Source organism: Strongylocentrotus purpuratus, unplaced genomic scaffold, assembly GCF_000002235.5.
Source record: "Strongylocentrotus purpuratus isolate Spur 01 unplaced genomic scaffold, Spur_5.0 spur5_scaffold_7, whole genome shotgun sequence".
NCBI classification, from domain to species: Eukaryota; Metazoa; Echinodermata; class Echinoidea; order Camarodonta; family Strongylocentrotidae; genus Strongylocentrotus; species Strongylocentrotus purpuratus.
The window spans coordinates 10,900,131-10,918,997 of record NW_022145613.1 but is presented as its reverse complement, the minus strand read 5'-3'; the positions used below and the strand labels follow the sequence as shown (position 1 = coordinate 10,918,997).

Below are 18,867 nucleotides of genomic sequence, written 5' to 3'. Positions count from 1 at the left end.
CAAATTGGAAGGATCATATTTTCTGTCATGCATTATTTTGTAAGCAAAATGTTGCTATTGTGAAAGCTGAATCAACCTGAATATTGAACTCTTGAAACTCTCTTTGAGGCCAAATCAGTTTTTTTTAGACATAAACAAGTATAGTTTCCCCCTTTTATATATTTTTCACTATATTGAAGAGAACACTGACCTGGGAAGGACAGAATTAATTGTTAATCAAAGACTTCCCCCGTCCGACCTGCAGAAACGGTGGCTGGGTGGAAGTGGTAGTGTATAGAGGGGGCAAACAAAGGAAGCTCCAGTGGGCTAGGCCAGGCAGGCAGATCCGGTGGCGACCTGCTAAGTGATTGCTCTCCCTCAGCTGCAGTTTACTGATAATAATCGGACGGGGGACAATAAGCTAACTGTTTTATTGGAAGGAAAAAGGGTGCAAGGAACTGTTAATTATATAATTTAGAAGAAAGGTACTTTCTTGAGTTTATGTGGCTTTGGGTCATTACTATGAAATTAAGAGTTTTTTGTCAATCCTAATTTTCCCTCCAAGACCTTTTTCAAAATGCTCACTAGGTTTCTGTCTTTTTCTGTAATGCTGCTTATTCTCTTAACAATTTTTGGGCATTGTATTTTCATACTTTTTAAGATGGAAAATTTCTTTTCTTTTCTCTCTTCCAAATCATTTACATTCATTTAAATTTCTTCCTTTTAAGGTCAGTAATTTTAGAGTTGTTAATGACACATTTTTTTGTCAACAATATATATTTTTTTAAAGGAAATTGAGAACAATCAATTCACTGCTACAGGTTGTGTTCTTTCCTCGTAGAATTTTTTAATGATTAATTTAGCTACATTATTAATTCTTGTTATTTATAGCTTTCTGGATTAATTTTCAGAATTAGGAATATGTTGATTATACACAACATGGTAGAAAATCTGATCTATATCAATTTCATTCATTGGATATTGAGAAAGGTGGCATTACTATATACCAGCAGCATTCTTTGTCTTCTTTCTTTCTTTAAAAAACCCCAACAAAACCATGTGGTTCTTAAGATTCTATTTAAGAAACCAACATTACTTAATCTAATCAACAATTACACATAATGAGCTTATAGAAGGGTATCAACATAATCCCTAATTGCAGACTGCATTGAGCAGAAAACCATACCTATTCTTCTACAAGTTGTTCTTTGCTTTATAAATCTTTTCTCCTCTCTTTCTCTTTGCACTTGACCATAAATAACCCCGGCTTGCAGCCAGTTTCTGGTCTTAGCTTTAAGATTAACCTGTCTTTTCCTTTCTTCTTGTTGTGGGTATTGGAAGCTGTTAACTGTTGGAAGCCAAGTGCTGAAAGGCTTTATTATCAGCATGAGTCTCAAGAGACAGATTAGACCACGACTTAACAAAAAAAAGGACTTACTGAGGTGTTAATAATGGTTTAGGATTTAAATGAATGAATAGATCCGTCAACAGGTACTCAGATCAGTTAAGCTAACGAAAGCTAATGTGATTAGACATTTATATAGGGTGTAAAAAGGCCCTCTTATAGGTGTAATAAAAAAGATCTTTGGACATTGGTGAAAGCATCATATTTTTTTGAAAAATGTGTAATTATTATAGTACTCTAGGTTAATTGATTTGAATTCAAAAGGTTTGTGGATTTGAAGAAAAGAAATCAAAATAGCAGCTAGTTTACAAGTTTGGTAAATTGCAAAAGTAAGTGTTCAATTAACTTTACTTGGATAAGTGGATGTAAATATAGTACTTTTTATGAAAAGAAGCTAAGTTTGTCATGAAATTTCGAGGAGGTAGAAAATTTCAGTTATGACTTGGTTTATACCAAAATGTAGGTCTGAAAAAAAAAAAAAGAATTTTGAGTGAAGAAAATATTTCAACATATGGAATGGATTATGATGAGTTTATTCATCATTTTTATTTGTGTATTTCAATGTAATTGTAGAATAAACATGTAGTTTTCTTATTAAAGAATACATAAGGCTACAAAATTTCAAGATATTTTTGGTGCAGTCACTTGCAAATGTCTTGCAACAAGACAAATGCTTTAAATATTTCCCTGCTCATGAAGAGGCAGCTAGTGGGAGATACCAGATGCTGCCAGAATTCCAGCCCTACAGCTCTGGGGGAGTTTGGGTCAGCATTAGGGTAGTCATGTTTGCTGCTTTTGGAGAAATTACTGGTGCAATTCGAACAAGATTTTTGAGCTTAGTCAATTAATTAATCTCTTTGATTTACACAATTGCATTGATATAATCAATTTAAGATAAGTATAAGCATTCTGTAGAAGAAATGTAAGAGATAATCCCTATTTAAACACTTTTGGTTGAAACAACTGTATTTTTCAAGGCATTTTGTGAAAGAGAGGATGATTTTTCTTCAGTTTTCATAATAATGAGAAAGGGATTTGTGGAGTGTATCTTTGTTTCCATCTCTATGTTATATCATCCTGTTAGAACCAGAAGGGTGTTAACTGAATGTTGAAATGAATAGGTTAACTTCTTTCTGGCTCCAAGCAGATGTCATTCTCCCCTCTTCTTCATTAATTAAATATCTTTTCAAATATAAAAACAAAAAAAATCCAGTTTAGTATTCTATATCCTGTTATTAATGAATATTTCATGACAGTTTAAAATAACTGATTTTTTAATAATTTTCCTAAACAGACAATTTTATCAATCTTTTAAAACTAATGCTTTGTCAGTCAGTTGAAGAGAGAAACAGAAAATTTGGAACAAACTATTATAGGTAATACATTTTTGTTTTATTATATTGAAGTATTGAATAATAATTATAAATTAATGCATTATTAACAAAAGCAAAAATCAAAGTCTATTGTTAATTAAGCTGTTTAAGAATATTTTCTTTCATTGGTTTCTTGAAATTATATTGCATATTTAGCATGGTAATATGCACACACCATATTCTTTTAATCTTAAAACTTAGTGGTTATGTGACAAAAGAAAGAAACCTGTTTTATTATATTGAAGTATTGAATAATAATTATAAATTAATGCATTATTAACAAAAGCAAAAATCAAAGTCTATTGTTAATTAAGCTGTTTAAGAATATTTTCTTTCATTGGTTTCTTGAAATTATATTGCATATTTAGCATGGTAATATGCATACACCATATTTTTTTAATCTTAAAACTTAGTGGTTATGTGACAAAAGAAAGAAACCTGTTTGCTTGAATAAAATGAATTGAAAATGAATCTTCATCTTAAAATAGATTATAGATTTTATAAAATCATGCTATAGAAATTACAAATATTTGGACACTCAGAACTCGTTCTGCTTTGACAAGAATTCCTTAAATGCATCGGTTAACATATAATAATAATATTTTGCTCTTATATAGCGCTTAATACATCTACGATGTTTCTAAGCGCTTTACAGATATGCTTATATTTTTACGAAATATATTCACATCACCAGAACCATCCCTCATAATTCATAAACAATTTGATGCATTACTCCAAAGGATTATTATTTTGATGGTTCATACTGCTGAAAATGAAATAGAGTTCACAGTTCTAAAAAATCAACTAATATTCAAAATTCTGAAAAATTAAATAGGGTCCATTATTCAAAAGGCTTCTATTTCTGAAAATGATACAGGGTTCTATTTAGTTATGAATCCTCCGAAAAGTCCGAAGTATGAAACTCTTTTTTTCGTTATCACAATTTTGAACCCTTCTCAGTTAACTTTTGGAATTGAATAGAATTTGATCACAAATTGTATCAGAACCTTTAGAATTATGAATCTTCAGAACAATGAACTTTTTCGACGTGTAACAAACCTATGGAAAAGGACTTATAACCTCTGGTATGTAAGTACCAGGATGATTAGTTAATGTGATCTCAATGTAACACTACCGTTTGGTAAACAGATAGGGGGAAACCCTCATTCCGTTTTCTTATTGTAATGTGTCAGACATGCATGTACCCTCACAAGTTTTCTTGATTCATTTGACCGTGACACCGTTCTATATCCCCAGGGGGACCTGCCAGGCCAAACAGGCCCAATGGATAAGGTTTTTTTTATGTGAGCATACCAGATAAAATAATGACTTTACAAAATATATTAATGAGAGTTCCAGTGCTACTGGCGTGATCAACCAACTCTTCAGTTGCCGATTGAAGCATCTTCATTTTTAACGCATCCAGGTGCAGAATTCTTACTTGAATAGGATCAAGAATAGATGTTTGAAACCTTTATGGGAGAGATTTCTAAAAGAAAAATTTGCCATAACTCAATCAAATAGAGATAAATATTTCAGTCGTCTTAATTCTGACCATGTTGACACATAAAGTACACTACATACCCATTTATATACACATCCCAAACGCCATTTTGAAAAATCATCAATTTATACCAGTCAAGTCAATTTTTGGGCGAGTAGTGCGATCTCGTGACTTGTCGCTTCTCTGCGTGCGATCGCACAGAAGCAAGGAGAGTCGGGTGACGAAAGACCGGAATGTAAAAAAAATAAATGATTTTTGCTGGCATTGTAAATGCAGTTTACATGCATTTTTCTGTCCAAGGATATAGGTCTACACACCAAGTACTAAATGTGTTATTCAATAATGCTGTAACATTTTCATGATAAACTTTATGATTAGTATTAACACAGAGGCAATTAATTCATCATTACAAACAAATTCCTACCTGTCTGATTAACACACACCCTGACCTCATGTGAAAGCAGCTGTTGAGAGCAAAAGGGCATTAATTCTACTTAAAGTGCTTTTAGACAATTAAATAATTTCATTGAATTGAGAAACATTTGTTTAGGATTCATACACACATTGACAATCTTAACAAAATAAGTGAAATTACCTTGAAATTCAACTTAATTTTATAATTAAGATTTAATAATAATAATAATTATAGTGGGTTGTTGTATAGCGCTCATGTCTGTCAGACTTGATACTCTTGGCGTTCCCGATTATTACCCTGGCTTTAGCACGGCTGCCTAGCATTTCAGGAGATTAATTCCTGCCAGATACCCATTTACATCACCTGGTAAGGTAAGGAAAAAGAGAAGAAGATAATTATTTTGTTCTTCTTGCTGTTTGTAGAGTCATATCAAGAAGACACGACTGTGACAAGATCAGTTGAAACAAATTTTATTTGTCTTGTAGGAGACAAACGAGATATGATTTATTCAATTCCAAAACTTGAGGATCTGAGAGTCAACTTGCCCTTGTCAAATATCTCAACTTTGCAATATAGGGTAATAATAAGGTTCAAGGCTGAAGAATATGCAGGCATTATACAGAGGATGGTAAAGTACGAGAGAGAGAGAGAGAGAGAGAGAGAGAGAGAGAGAGAGAAAGAGAGAGAGAGAGAGAGACGGAGAGACAGACAGACAGAGGAAGGGAGAAAGTGAGTGATAGGAAAGGAAGAAGAATTCAACACGCTGTTTGTTTTTTAGATTAGTCAATTTTTATTGCCTAGACAAATATTTATCTCAAAGAATAGTTTTAATTATTGCTGGTATGTAGGCTTACCGAATGACATTACAAATATCTAAAATAACTTCTAATATGTAGGGTGAGGTAACTGGAGTTGTTTTTCTTTATATATAGTAAATATCAGCAGTGCAGAAATAACTTTTTTAGGTGACAAGTTCTCTTTAAGTTACTGAAATCAACATCTTTTGCAAAGAAATACATTACTTCTAATTTCAATGTCATATGAAATGTCTTTTTCCAGAGACATTAAATAAATATGTTATATTGTCACACTCCATAAGGAAATGAATATGGGAAACTGACATGAATAAATACACACACCACATACACTAACCCATACTTCTAATTCAAAATTTACAAACGTATGTTTGTATTATTAAGGTCTATGGGTCACAACCTACAATGCTTAGCATTGGACTCATTTACCATTGAGAAAATGGACCGAGCTATTGAGTCGTGGAATAAAGTAGTCTTTTATTCCATCAACATCTATAAAAGTGTCGGCGGTGTGCCAAGATAATGGTTACTTATGAAAACAAATTATGTCTGCGGATGGCTCGGTTGCGGAAAATATTCCTTGCACAGGGTTCAGTGTGCGTACGGGTTTAGGCGGCTCCAAACATAATGGTGATTACACCCATTACACCTCTCATGCTTTATTGGGTCCAAGCTGCCCCCCCCCCCCAAAAAAAGGGCAATCTTAACAACGATTTGTCAATTCAAAATCCTTTTCTCGAACAATTGATAGTTCAAGAAGGCTTATTATTAAAGTCAATAAGGAGTACTAGACTTGAAAATATGATATGACCATCGTGTAGATCTTGTTTTGTTTGTGTAGTTTTCATAGCAACAATTTGATATCTACTACTTAACATTTTTCTTGTTTTGTTTTAATATCTTTATCACTTATCCTCTTTTGATTTATGGAGTGTGTGCTCTCTTCAAGAAGGACGATTATGTTTGATTATTCAACTTCTTAGATATCAGGAATCATTAGACTAAAAAAAAAATGACAAGGCCTCAATAACATTTTCAAGTGGACATGTCGTAACCCGTATCCTTTTTTTTAGATTGAAAAGAAAAAGGTCTGTGTATGGTTTTCCCCTTTTGAGCTAACCACTTCTTTTACACCGGAAGTAGTTTGTAGCACGGACTGAATTATATAGCTTGAATCTTTCATTCAAGGTTGAAAACAAAAATGTATTTATCGTCTGTTAGGAGTTAGAAGGGCGTTAACTCTCATACTTCAACATTGATATAACCCCTTTTTGCTTTGAACAGATCAATATATCTTACTATGAATATACAAATATGTGATGTAATTAAGTAAATATGCTGCATTATGAGTGTTTCTTTTTCTCAGATTGCAGTTTCTTAGAAGAAGGATACCATCCGTAAAATCTTGCAGATTGTCAACTCACAAAAGTGGGTTGGTGGTAATTTGACATTTCGGCTACTTGTAAATAATTCATAGGCTTATTTAGAAGGGAATACTTAACATGTGTCTGTTGACATTGCTCTAGGCAACCTCTTCTTCTCCAGACCATTCTTGCAAGACTCATATTTTGTGGTTTTTCATATCACTAGCAAACTCATTAGCATTTGGAATTAAAGAAAAAAAAGGGAGGGGGCGAGACAATAACAGAAGGAGTGTAACAATTGTAAATAAGAGTTCTTTAATATGGATGGTAGATTTGCAATAAAAACTTGTGACCCAGTTTGGCTGTAAATATTAGTCATTGAATGAAATGATTGTCATACATCTCTAATGATGATTAGATTTTGTATTTTGATGTTATGGTTGGTTAAATAGAATTGAAGATACTAAACAGATTGGGCCTTTTCTCTATCTAAAGAATTCAGCATTTCCTAATTCGTCATTATGATATTCCTCGCTACTTCTATGAGGAAAATCTTTCATTTGCACAATGGCAACCTTGCTCTGACACTTTTTTCCCTTGACACTCTGAATTTTGGTCTACTTTGTGCATATAGTTTGATATGCGGTAGCTATAGAAATTATTTCACAGTATGTTTCATTCAAGGGGCATGGTGGTGGTGGTGGGGGGGGGGGTGGAGTCTAGTACAAGCATAGGTAGAGGTTACCTGTACTCTCACCTGGTTCTTGGTAATGGTATGCAATTGACTGGGTTTCAATTTGAGGTCAAAGTTCATATTTGCAGGGAAACAATAAAAGTATGAAAAAACACACATTGTAATTGATAACATTTTTGTATGGACTGTGTGAAGTTCCATTAAATGGGAAAAACAAACATTATCCTGAAATGATATTTATGAAGGGTCTTCTGAAATGATTTTATGAAGAAATACTGACTCACCTTAATCAAACGGCTGGTATGTTTGTTAAATATATGTCCGTGGAAATTATTGTGTTCCATTTCTCATGAATTCTCAAAATGATGAGTGGTTGAGTTCAACTGTATGTGCATGATCGTAGAAGGAAATTGAAAACTAAAATCTGAATCAGTGGCACTATACTTTTCAAGCCTGATTACTCGATCAGCACTTCGCATGAATTAAAATAATTACTACATTCAAACAAAGTATCTTGTCATGGATTGTTTCCACCATTAGTTTTTACAGATCATTTGATCAGCGTGTGAAGAATGATGTAAGGTTAATATTTCCTTTACTTCAGATAATTAAACACTTTTGTAAACCATTAGATGGTTGTTTGTTCAACCTTTGTGTTTCTTGAAACCTTATCCACGTTATTACATTACTAGCTTGGCTACAAAAACATGTTCACTGTGACTGTTTAATTACAAAATTCACCATACAAGTGAACCGAAGAACAACACTCAGACAATGTATGTCCTTAAAATCTTTATAGACTTACATTTCTCTTGGAAATGAAATAGTCTAGACTATATTTTTCATGTATTTGATGATATGTACTGGTACATGATGATTAATGTGCCTGATAACAGGTATCATATAGTTAGCTTATAGAGTAAGGGTCATTGTGTTTAATTGTTAGATAGTTGGTGGCTTTAGTATGTAACTAAATATGCTCATTTGGAGAGAGTTAATGGTCACTTTAATTTAGGTCAAGCGATGGACTGCTATCTATGAAATTTTGATATGTATGCTCAGATAAGCTTTATAAAAGATTTTAAGATATAGTTTTATTGATTATCAAATCCATTTGAAGTTATAATTTATAAAAAAAACACTGTATCATATATTTAGAAGGGCATTATAAGGCATGTTTGAAGATATAGATTGAAAGATTGAGTAGTTTGTCTGAAATTGGATAATTAAAACATTGTCTGAAACTGATTTGTCTTTATTTCATTCTGGTATTGATCCTCAGACCAAGAAAGTTATGAAAGATCATTATATAGTTCAGAGGATAACTCAAGAGGATATCTATTCATACGTGATCCAGTCATTGTGCACTTCCAACGACTCCAATTTTGGTACAGATTAGGAACAAGCATATTTTCTACAAATAGTTTGAACAAAGGTTATTAGAAAACATAAATATTAAACTTTTTTCTCCATTCTTATTTAAAAACCGTTATAGAACAAACTTCTTCCTCATAGTGCGATCAAAGGTTATTAGAAAACATATATATGCATTATTTCATCGTGTTGAGTGCTCCCTTTTTATAAAGACCTGGTTGAATTTCAGTACTTCAGTTTTCAATACTTCAGTTTTCAATATCTTCTTTAATAAGCTGCTTGTCTGAAACTGATTCATTACATCTTGTCTTTCATTATCAATCCTAATGCAATTAAAAATATTGGGTGCAGGATTTCCGCTGCTCTTGATCAACATTATAGTTAAACAAAATATGCTAAAAATACCAAGTAAAGTCATTTTGAAGTGCCGCACAAGGAAGATGTTTTCTCCATGAACAAGAAGAACGATCAATAAGGATGTGGTTCTTACCTTACAGAGTAAACACTGATTTTATACTTTCGTTTTATTATGATTGCAACTTTTTAGAAGTGACATTGTAATCAGCTGACCAGTAAGTGGACAAGCAATTAGTGATAACGTGTGAAATTGTAGTTGAAGAACATCAGTCTTTACTATTTTTTTCTTTGAAAGTGATTTTAAAATCTCTTTTTTTCCATTGTGGTTGTGAATTTTAGAAGCGACTTTGGTGTCGGCTGACCAGTACGTGGATAGGGAAATAATGAAAACGTGTGACAGCATTACAGAGGATGGGTCTTTTCTGTTTTCTGTTTTACATGCATCATTGTCCGGTAATACTGCCTGCAGAGAGCCTGAAATGTGTTAACTCCATGTTTAAGAGTTTTTAGTTGATGCCTTTGTGGCTCTAAAATATGATTTCAGATTCATTGCAGTGGATACTATTCCAACTTCTAGCTGGGCTAATTAAAGGTAAAGACCAGTTATGGTCATGCGATTGCATTGTGAAAGAAAAGTTGTGGAATCGATCAGAAAAGGTTGATCATCTAGCATCTAGCATCTGCAAGGTTCTGGAATCATCAAAATGATAAGAAATGTGGCCCATTCTTCGTAAAGTTACAAGCACTATACACAGAAAGATGTATATGGGACTACCCTATATCTCTCACAGACCATGAGAGAAACAAATTTACCAAATATATGAATTAGTAGGCGGTTTCCCGGCCAATTTTTTATCATCATGTATTAGTCAAAACATATTCTTTCACATGATTGGTAATGAGAGCTTCCATTTCATTTTTTGAAATTGGGGCGTTTCCAATACTGGTCTTTACCTTTAATGTCACAATGTGATATTGTCTACTGAGAACAAGAGGGGCGTTAACGCTGTGTTTAAGTGTTTTGAGTTGATGCCCTTCTGGCTATCAAAATATGATTTCAGATTCATTGCAGAGGATTCTATTCCAACTTATAGCTGGGCTTATTACCCTTGGTCTAAAATCATGTTAAGCAAAAGAAAAGCTCAGGCCTCAGACTAATAACTCCTTTGTTTAACAGAATATTGAACGAACAAGAGGATAAACCAGGCTTTGGGCTAACATTCTAGTAGAAATAGGCCATATTCTTTAATAGTACAGTCACTCTATAGCTCTCTGCAGACCATATATCTCTCTTTGTACATGTACTTGCTTACATGAAATTCTTTCAGTATTGCATCCTTCATTTTGCTGCAAACTTCAATAACAGTGTACATATCATTTCCCTTACCAGTTTTTCCCCCTACCACGAAACCAAAGTAATTATCCCTGTTTGAAAGAAATGATTTTTCATTCTTACCAGATCATTTCTATTACACGGAAAGTAGTTATTACTTTTTGTATTCTGTTTTAATTGAATCCCCTTCCAAGATCCTTCTCACAATATTTTCTCTTAATGGCCCTCTTATTTCTCCGTCCCAATCATTAATACCTTTTCAAACACCCTATAGAAAGCACTCATTCTTTCACTGGTATGCATGTACTTTTAAAATGGGAGTTCTACATTTCATGCACTGTGTTTATATACACATCTGACCATACTCAAATTTGTTTCAATTGCCAATATTTTTTCAAAATATTTATTTCATGTATTGAATACGACTCTTTTGTCACTTTAAACGCTTGGAGCAAGTATGGAGGTTTTTTAATAAAATGGAAACTTAATCAAGTTTAGTTTCTCTGCCTACTTTTTTCCTTTCATATCTTCTTAATGGTGATTTAAAGACTTGCTTATATAGTGATAATCACATTTTAATGGGCTTTATAGAGGTATTGATTGCTTCATGCTACTTATAGTATGCCTGGAGCCAGGAGGGCGTAAACCCCTATGCTTTAACACAGCGTTAATGCTCTTTTGGTTCCGAACAGGCGAGTTAGAGTAGCTATGATGATGGCAATGATAGCTTGTTTTTTTATGTTGTATATTTCTATTCCTTCCGGCTTCTCATTTTATTTTACTTTCTCTTCCGCATTCTGCCCGTCAATCTGTCTCCATCTCTCTGTCTGTCTGTCTCTCTCTCTCTCTCTTTCTCTGTCTCTCTCTCTATCCATCTATCTTCCTTCCTCCCTCCCTTCCTACTTCCCTCCCTCTCTCTCTCTCTCCACCTCTCTCTTTCTCTCTCCACCTCTCTCTTTCTCTCTCTTTCTATCTCCTCCCTTCTCTTCCCATCTCTCCCTCTCACTCTTTCTCTTAATTTCTCTATCACTTTTACCCCATTCCCCATCAACATATCCTGTCTGTCTTGTCTGTCATGGCATGCAAAGTAGTGTGGAAATATGGGTTATATTCCCTTTCTAGTTTTATTCCCTTTTTATACCATTTCCCGACATGTTTAACAGAAAACTTCAACTGTAATTCAACAGACTTCTATGATTTAGTTGTACTTTAAACATGCTGAAAACTAACATATCTTATGAACTATTATTGTTCTTTTTTAGAAATTATCATCGAAGAGCTTCTTCTTCAAATCAAGGAATGATCATAACATCTCTCATATGGCAAAGTGACATTAGTTTAAGTTCTTTACCCTTTAATAAACATATTATTTCATAGAATTAAAATCTTCAGTCTCTCAACAAACAATATACCCACCAAAATCTTAACACCCACGGCAGAATCATAAATGTAAGGGGTATAATGGAAGTTATTGATTTGTAAAACGCTTATGAATGTATTTTTTTAATTTCCTTGTTGACATGACAAAATAAAAGTATTTAAAAAAAAATCTTTACACCCTATTCTTTCCTAGCTCTGCATCATTTTTTCCAATGATGAACTTAATTCTTGTGTGGCCGGCCGGGTACATGCTTGTCTGGGCCGTGGTTTCCACTCTCTCTCATCCCACCCGACCCCTGACAGGTGAAAGTGTGCTCGGTTGCCAGCGGATACTAATGCAATTTCGCTCCTCCTCACTAACCTCTCGCCGTGAGGCCGTTACGGTGCGGCGGCGCCCCGCTGGCCAACAAATTTCAGAATTTGTAGTTCTCATATCACCAAATGGTTGTTTGCCATGATTATTACACTCTGTAAATACAGTAGGATGTCCCTGTTTTTTTCTTCTTCTTCCCGATCCCCTCTATATATTTTCTCTCTTTTTCAATAATAACGAGAAGAGGTGAGAGAGAGAGGAGGTGGGGGTATGCACGCACACCTGGGGATTTGAGAGGATGTCGCAAAGACTTGATGTCAAGAATTTTTTTTGAAAACCTTTTCTTCTGATTCTTAAAGACACTGATCAGGGTGAAATTGGTCATTTAAAATCAGTCCTTAGATTTGACATAATAGAAAGATGTTTTGAGATGTGTGCTTGTGTTTCTTCTTCATGTTTGAATGTATAGTTCTTGATTTCCATTTGAGAGGCACCGACAACCCCGAAAGTTTGGATATAGTTAATACCAATGTCAGATATGATGTATTTCTGCATCTACTTCAAAATTGTCGGTTCAAAATATGAGTCTGAATGAGATTCTGAAATGCTGAATAGTTGTGTTATGTAATAAGAATATATTTCATAAACTTCATTGAGTTATCTGATTTCAGTAAAAGATAAACAACTTTTTGTAGGTAAGAGATATATTGGCTGCTGAGGGCCAGAAGGGCATTAAGTCTGTATTCAATGAGTTAACATCCTTCTTGCTCCCAACAGAAAATATTATATTACAAATGAAAAGAAATTAAGAGAAAAAGGTTATATGGAACAAAAGAAAGTCATATGATATTGAGATAGAGATGGTTGAATTGACCTAGAAGGGCAAGATATTAATGTTGATTTATCCCAGCAATAAACCCAGCAGATGCGCTGATTCGTTTTCTGTCTCGCACCTAGTGCGGGCGTAGGTGTTCTATTTGCACCGTCACAGTCGCCGCACCGGGGCGTTTGGACGGGCACAAACTTGCCAAGATTAAATCTAATGTTGTTTCCTGCTCCTGCTGTGCTCACTCAACCTCCCACTTCACTTGCAAATGCTCCTGGATTGGGAGAGATGGAGGAGGAGGAGGAGGGGCGGAGGGGAGGTAGGGGAGGGGGTAGAAGGAGGGGGGAGAAAGGAGGGAAAGGACGGGTGAAGGAAGAGGGAAGAGGATGGGAAGAAGGAGAGAGGGAAGGAGAGGGAGGAAGAGATGAATAAGGAAGATGGAGAAAGTAAAGAGGGGGATAAAGTTTGAAATGAATTTTGAGGTGTAAGAGAAGGTGAGAGGAAAAAAAAGAGAAGGAGGGAGTTTGAGAAAAAGGAAGTGGAAAGAGGCTGGGTGAGATAGAACTGGAGAGGGGTAGAGAGGGCAGGAGAGGTAATGGAGGAGGGAGAAGAAGAGATAGAAAGGAGAGATGGAGAAGAGGGAGGGAAGGGGGAGAGTTATAATACTTCAATATACGGTAGAGAGGAAGGAACAAAAGAAATAGATGATGAGGTTGTTTGTTATATTTATAATGTCAAGGAGTTGGAGAGTTTTAAAATACTTTTTAAATGACTTAATATCATTTACTCTTCCTCTCTCTTGCTCTTTTCTCTTTCTGTGTCTCCCAGATTTTTAAAGAAATTCAAGGGTTTACAGAGAGGAGAAAGGGTTCTTTAGCATGAATAGGTCTCCAGGGATGAATATCTCTATTCAAAGTCCATAATTAATTTATCTGAGTGACTTTAGTACAGTAGATGTAGTAGTAAAGGTTATTGGATAACATGTTTTTGCACAGGCTCTGCCATAAAGCCCATGCATCCTCTCTCTCTCTCTCTCTAGAAGGCATATTTTGACTAAAGATGGAGCTAAGTTAAACTACAATTTTGTTCTTGATTAAGTACAAATGTTAGGCATGCTGTGTAGATATTGTTATGTTCATTTAACAAAGTAATGCCAAGTATTTAGGAAATAATATTTAATTTCCTGACCTGAAGTGCAATATGTATCGGTTTAATATCCGGTAATATTGGTCTTCCAAATTACTTCCCATGTATCGGGTCAACATTTTACAGCAGTGACTGTTTGATCGAGTCACCTGTAATGAAATTAAATAAGAGTCTTGCATTGCTGCCTGCTGTCCAGTACCCTGCTATGTCTGTGTAATGATACCATCATCTTTGTATTACTATCGTGAATCGAGGAGCGGAGAGAGCACTTCCGATCCGCTGCTACATCTTCGTCACCCCAATTAGCTCGTCACACCGGGGTCCCTCCACCCCTGCGCCTCGCCATCCCAGACCCAAGATGAAATTCTCTTTCTCCGGAACAGCTGCGTGCACCGCGGTCCCGAAGCGTAGCCAGAGCAGAGGCACGGACGGGAGAGCAAACTTCTCGTCCGACCGGTCTACCCAGTCGGGGAACCCAACAGCCAGCTCCGGTGCACTTGCTTGAAAAAATCAACACCGCTGTTTCCCAGTCGGGTAGGAGCGAATTAGGGGCGCAGGGGCGAGGCATTTCCGCCCGGCCATTTTGCTCTGAAGAGGCAACACGCAGGGCAGCCAAGAGCCCTATTAGCGAGAGCTTATGTGTTCCTTGGTGTTGGCCACAATTACCAGACTGTATTGGGGATGTCGGTAGCAAACGGGAGCGGCAGGGGGGCATTTTGGTGGGCGAGGGATGGGGATACCAATTCTGCTGGTCCCAACAGTGAAACTGAGACCCTGCGCAGCTGAGAGGCGGAGGCTAAATAAACCTTGGGGACAAGGAGAGAGGCAGAGAGAAAGAGGGAGAGGGAGAGAGAAAGAGAGGTAGAGAGAGAGGAGAAAACTTGAAGCAGGTACAGTTGTGTCACCGCTGTCACACGTCTCAATCAAACCTGTCGGCTCGAAGTGTCGAGGGAACACTTTTGCAATTGCCTGGTAGGATCAAACCAATTGTCTCAAAGGCTTTGGGCTAAGCGGCCGCGCCGTGGCTTCTTCGCCTCAAGGATATGGGCTTACATATACATTGGAGAGAGACCCTCTTAAACCTATTACACCGCCAACTCAGAGCCCCAGATCGGGCTGGCCGAGATCCAGTCCATCAACCTGCTTCAGGAGACCATCGGGATCAATTAGGGTGACTTAGAGAAACCTGTAATCAAATTGATTGGGGAGCTATTTCAAATGTTAAGCTTGGGGGTGTGCTTGGCCATACCCGGTTGAATAGTTTGAAACCCGACCCTCCCTCGCAAAACGACAGCCCAAAGAATCCAAAAATGTAGCTAATTCGTCCCTAACAGGTCCAATGCCGGTCTTCAAAGGCTGCCGCTGCAGTATCTCAGCTCCAATTCCTTTATCAGGGCCATGCGTTGGGAGCTGCGATCGGAAGACACTGGTTGGAAAACAAACGTGGCGAGGTGAAACAAAAGGAGTCGACAAATTTGGCAGGAATTTGGGCAGAGTTTGCGGCTTTCTCTAAAAGTTCAGTAGCAATTTGGTTTGTGTGGGGTATTGAGCCCCATTTGGAAGCATAATTTGGACTTGATTGGGATGGAATTGATTACAGATTTTGGCTTTGGTAACTTTAGACGGTAACACATCTAGCATGGAATGATTGTATTTCTACAAGGATTCTCACTAAACATTTTCTTCTGTACATAGACTTACATGGAAATAGGACAAAAACATAAAAGAGAGAGAGGGGGTGCAAGAGGGGAGAGAGAAAAATAATTGGGAGTGCCAAGAGAGAGAGAGAGAGGGGGTGGGGGGGGGGGAATGGGAGAATGTATCAAGAGGTCAAAAGAGTTTGTAAGAAAGAAAACAAAAGGAAATAGTAAAGACATAGAAATAGAGAAAGAGAATTTTGGAACAAAAGATGGAGAGTGGGAGAGACAGAAAGTAAATTATGAGAGATGAAAGAAAAAGACTTTTGAAAAAATGAGATAAAAAAACAGAAAATATCTTTAAAATAAAACAGCTTCATTTTAAATTGTAGCATGAGAGAAGATCAGCAAAAAAAATAAAAAAATAACAGAAACAACTGGGAAGAAATTAAGCAGAAATGAGCACCCTATCGTACAGTATCTGTTGATGTGACTTAAATATACCTTAGTACTACTAGACTACCATTTAGTCTTTTGTCAATGCCGCTAAATGTGTGAGTAAGTAGTTGAAATCTTAGCAATGGTTGCCGCTAATTTTGTTTGTTCCTTGAATTAGTCCTGTTAGCCAACAAGGCCCTAATGTTCTGTTTGGGTACTGGTGGCAAAGTTTTGGGACAAAGACCAGTATGGATGCTGATTTTTTTTTTCCATTTACATCGCCTAGCTCCTTTGAATATTTCTTTGGCGGTTAATTAAGGGGGCAGGTGGCCGTTGTTTATGGACAATTTACCCAATCGGAAGAAAAGAAATGAAAAAGGACTTCATAAGTGTTAGGATTGAGGAAACCTTTTCCACACATTTTCTTTGGTATTTTGAATTACTTGATGCTATTAAACAAAATTCAAATGTGATATCTAGTTTGATAAAGTGATTGAAAAGCATCAGTTGAGTTACTTGATTGAGTTTGATATATTTCACACTTCTCTACAGTCCATCTAGGCACATCTAAAATGATCCCAAAATGCTATTTTATCAACAGCATTATTGATGACATACAGAATGGTGGTAGATTTAAAAGATATGTGTAAATGGAAGACTTTCCACATTACCAGAGCATTGATCTATTTGTATATATTTATTATGAGACTTTTAGCCACCAATTTCATGGATGTAAACACTAGATTTTTGTGTATGTACCACCATAAATATATTACTGTCACCTACGTTATATACAAGGCATTCTCGCCTTTTGATTTGTTATCAGAAGTGTTTATTCCTTTGTCTTTTTGATATATATTTCAGAGCTGAAGAAAGCCAAGCTTTCAGGACCACCTACACCTCCTCTCACACCAACAAGCCAGAACCAACTGACAACCCTTCACCACCCTAGTCCTATCCATCTACCCAATGCACTAGCCTGTGGCGCCGCCGGTACCCTAAAGGGCGCCGACCATGTCCCTTTCTTACCCCTCGGTGCAATCAGTACTGCTGCATGGACACAGGGTCTCGCCACCTGGCAGGTACCACCCGGCGTCGTCACCGCTTCACCAAATGCCGCACTGACGGTACCACATCCACATAGCACCCTGCGGCGCCTAGTACTCAGCGGCTCCTCGTCAGTGCCATCATCGCGCCAGCACACATCATTGGGGTCTTCGTCGGGGGCACCGCCCAAGAAGGCCCCCAAGTTTGACTTTGCCCATCTGGCCATCGCCGCGACACAACCGTGCAGCGCCGACAGCAGCAAGACGAGGTTGATGCCGTTGCAACCGACAGAGAGGCGCCGAGGGAGAGGACCGATGAGAGCCAAGAAGGAGTTCATCTGTAGGTTCTGTGGGCGCCACTTCACCAAGTCGTACAACCTTCTGATTCATGAAAGGACCCATACAGATGAGAGACCCTACTCATGTGACATCTGCCACAAGGCTTTCAGAAGACAAGATCATCTTAGAGACCACAGGTAAGACTCTCCTTAAAATTCACATCATTTTTTCATTTCACATTCAGTGGAATAACGCAATTTTTGCTTGCCATCCTTTTTAATAGCTTTTTCTTAAACTTTCAATGAAATATGCAGGAAAGATCTAAAGTTTAAACTAAGTGATTTATCTTTGATGACTGTAGCTCTGATTGCAACGCTCTTCAAAGTTTTCTCAAGCAGATGTGCGTAAATCTTGGGGAAACAAGACCTACGCAAATAATCTCTTCTTTCTCTCTTCAGGACATTTTTTTTCATTCTCTGTTCTCTGTCTGGAATTCTTTTAAATAAAGCCCCATCAAATGTTGACAAAGATTCTTCAAACAGATTTTTGGGGTGGACAATGGCATTTTTATCCTTTTTCTTGGTGTTAAGAAGTGGGCTAAACACCAGAAATCTGACTTCTTTGTTGACTTCTTTGTTCTGATGTTATCCCTAAAAGTAAAACAAAACAAAGGCCAATAACTTACGAAAGAACCAGGAGCCAGACATTTAGTAAACAGTGGACTACTTCTTTAAAAATAATTGTGCCTGGGTTCTGCAAATTGAAATCAGGAATGTTCTAGGATGCAAATTTGTCCTGTAAAGCGGAAATGTTAGTGTTCCCAAGGTATTGGTGAGGGGGAGAGGGAATACATACAAAGTTTAGATAAAGCTATTTCTTATGTCATCTAAAGGAGGAAAGAACCTTAATGGACAAAAATATAAAAAATTTGTTTGGTATCTGGTTAAAGTATTTGTATATCCAACACACTTTTCTTTGCTTATATTCCTCTTTGATGGGCATTGACATTTTTGGGGGTAATTAGCTAATTCTATCTTTTTTTTTGCTTGAAGGTTAAAAAATCTTTTGTTCACTGAAATACATTTAGAATGAGAATAGTAAGCTTGCCATAAGAGATAGGAAAAAATTGGCGTGGGAGAACTGGAGATGACGCGAAACAGAGTCTCGTGATTTGTTTGATTCCCTTTCC

The 18,867-nt window shown here is 36.6% G+C and overlaps 1 protein-coding gene across 2 annotated transcripts in view; it reads left to right on the top strand.

Annotated features, from left to right (window-relative positions):
• Window positions 1-18,867, top strand: part of LOC575703 (protein odd-skipped-related 2) — a 44,825-nt gene that overhangs the window by 10,934 nt on the left and 15,024 nt on the right. For both annotated transcript variants that reach the window (XM_011679708.2, XM_776089.5), the window contains exon 2: window positions 17,218-17,875. In XM_011679708.2, coding sequence (XP_011678010.2) covers window positions 17,218-17,875 — 658 coding nt within the window. The remainder of the gene's footprint in view (window positions 1-17,217; window positions 17,876-18,867) is intronic.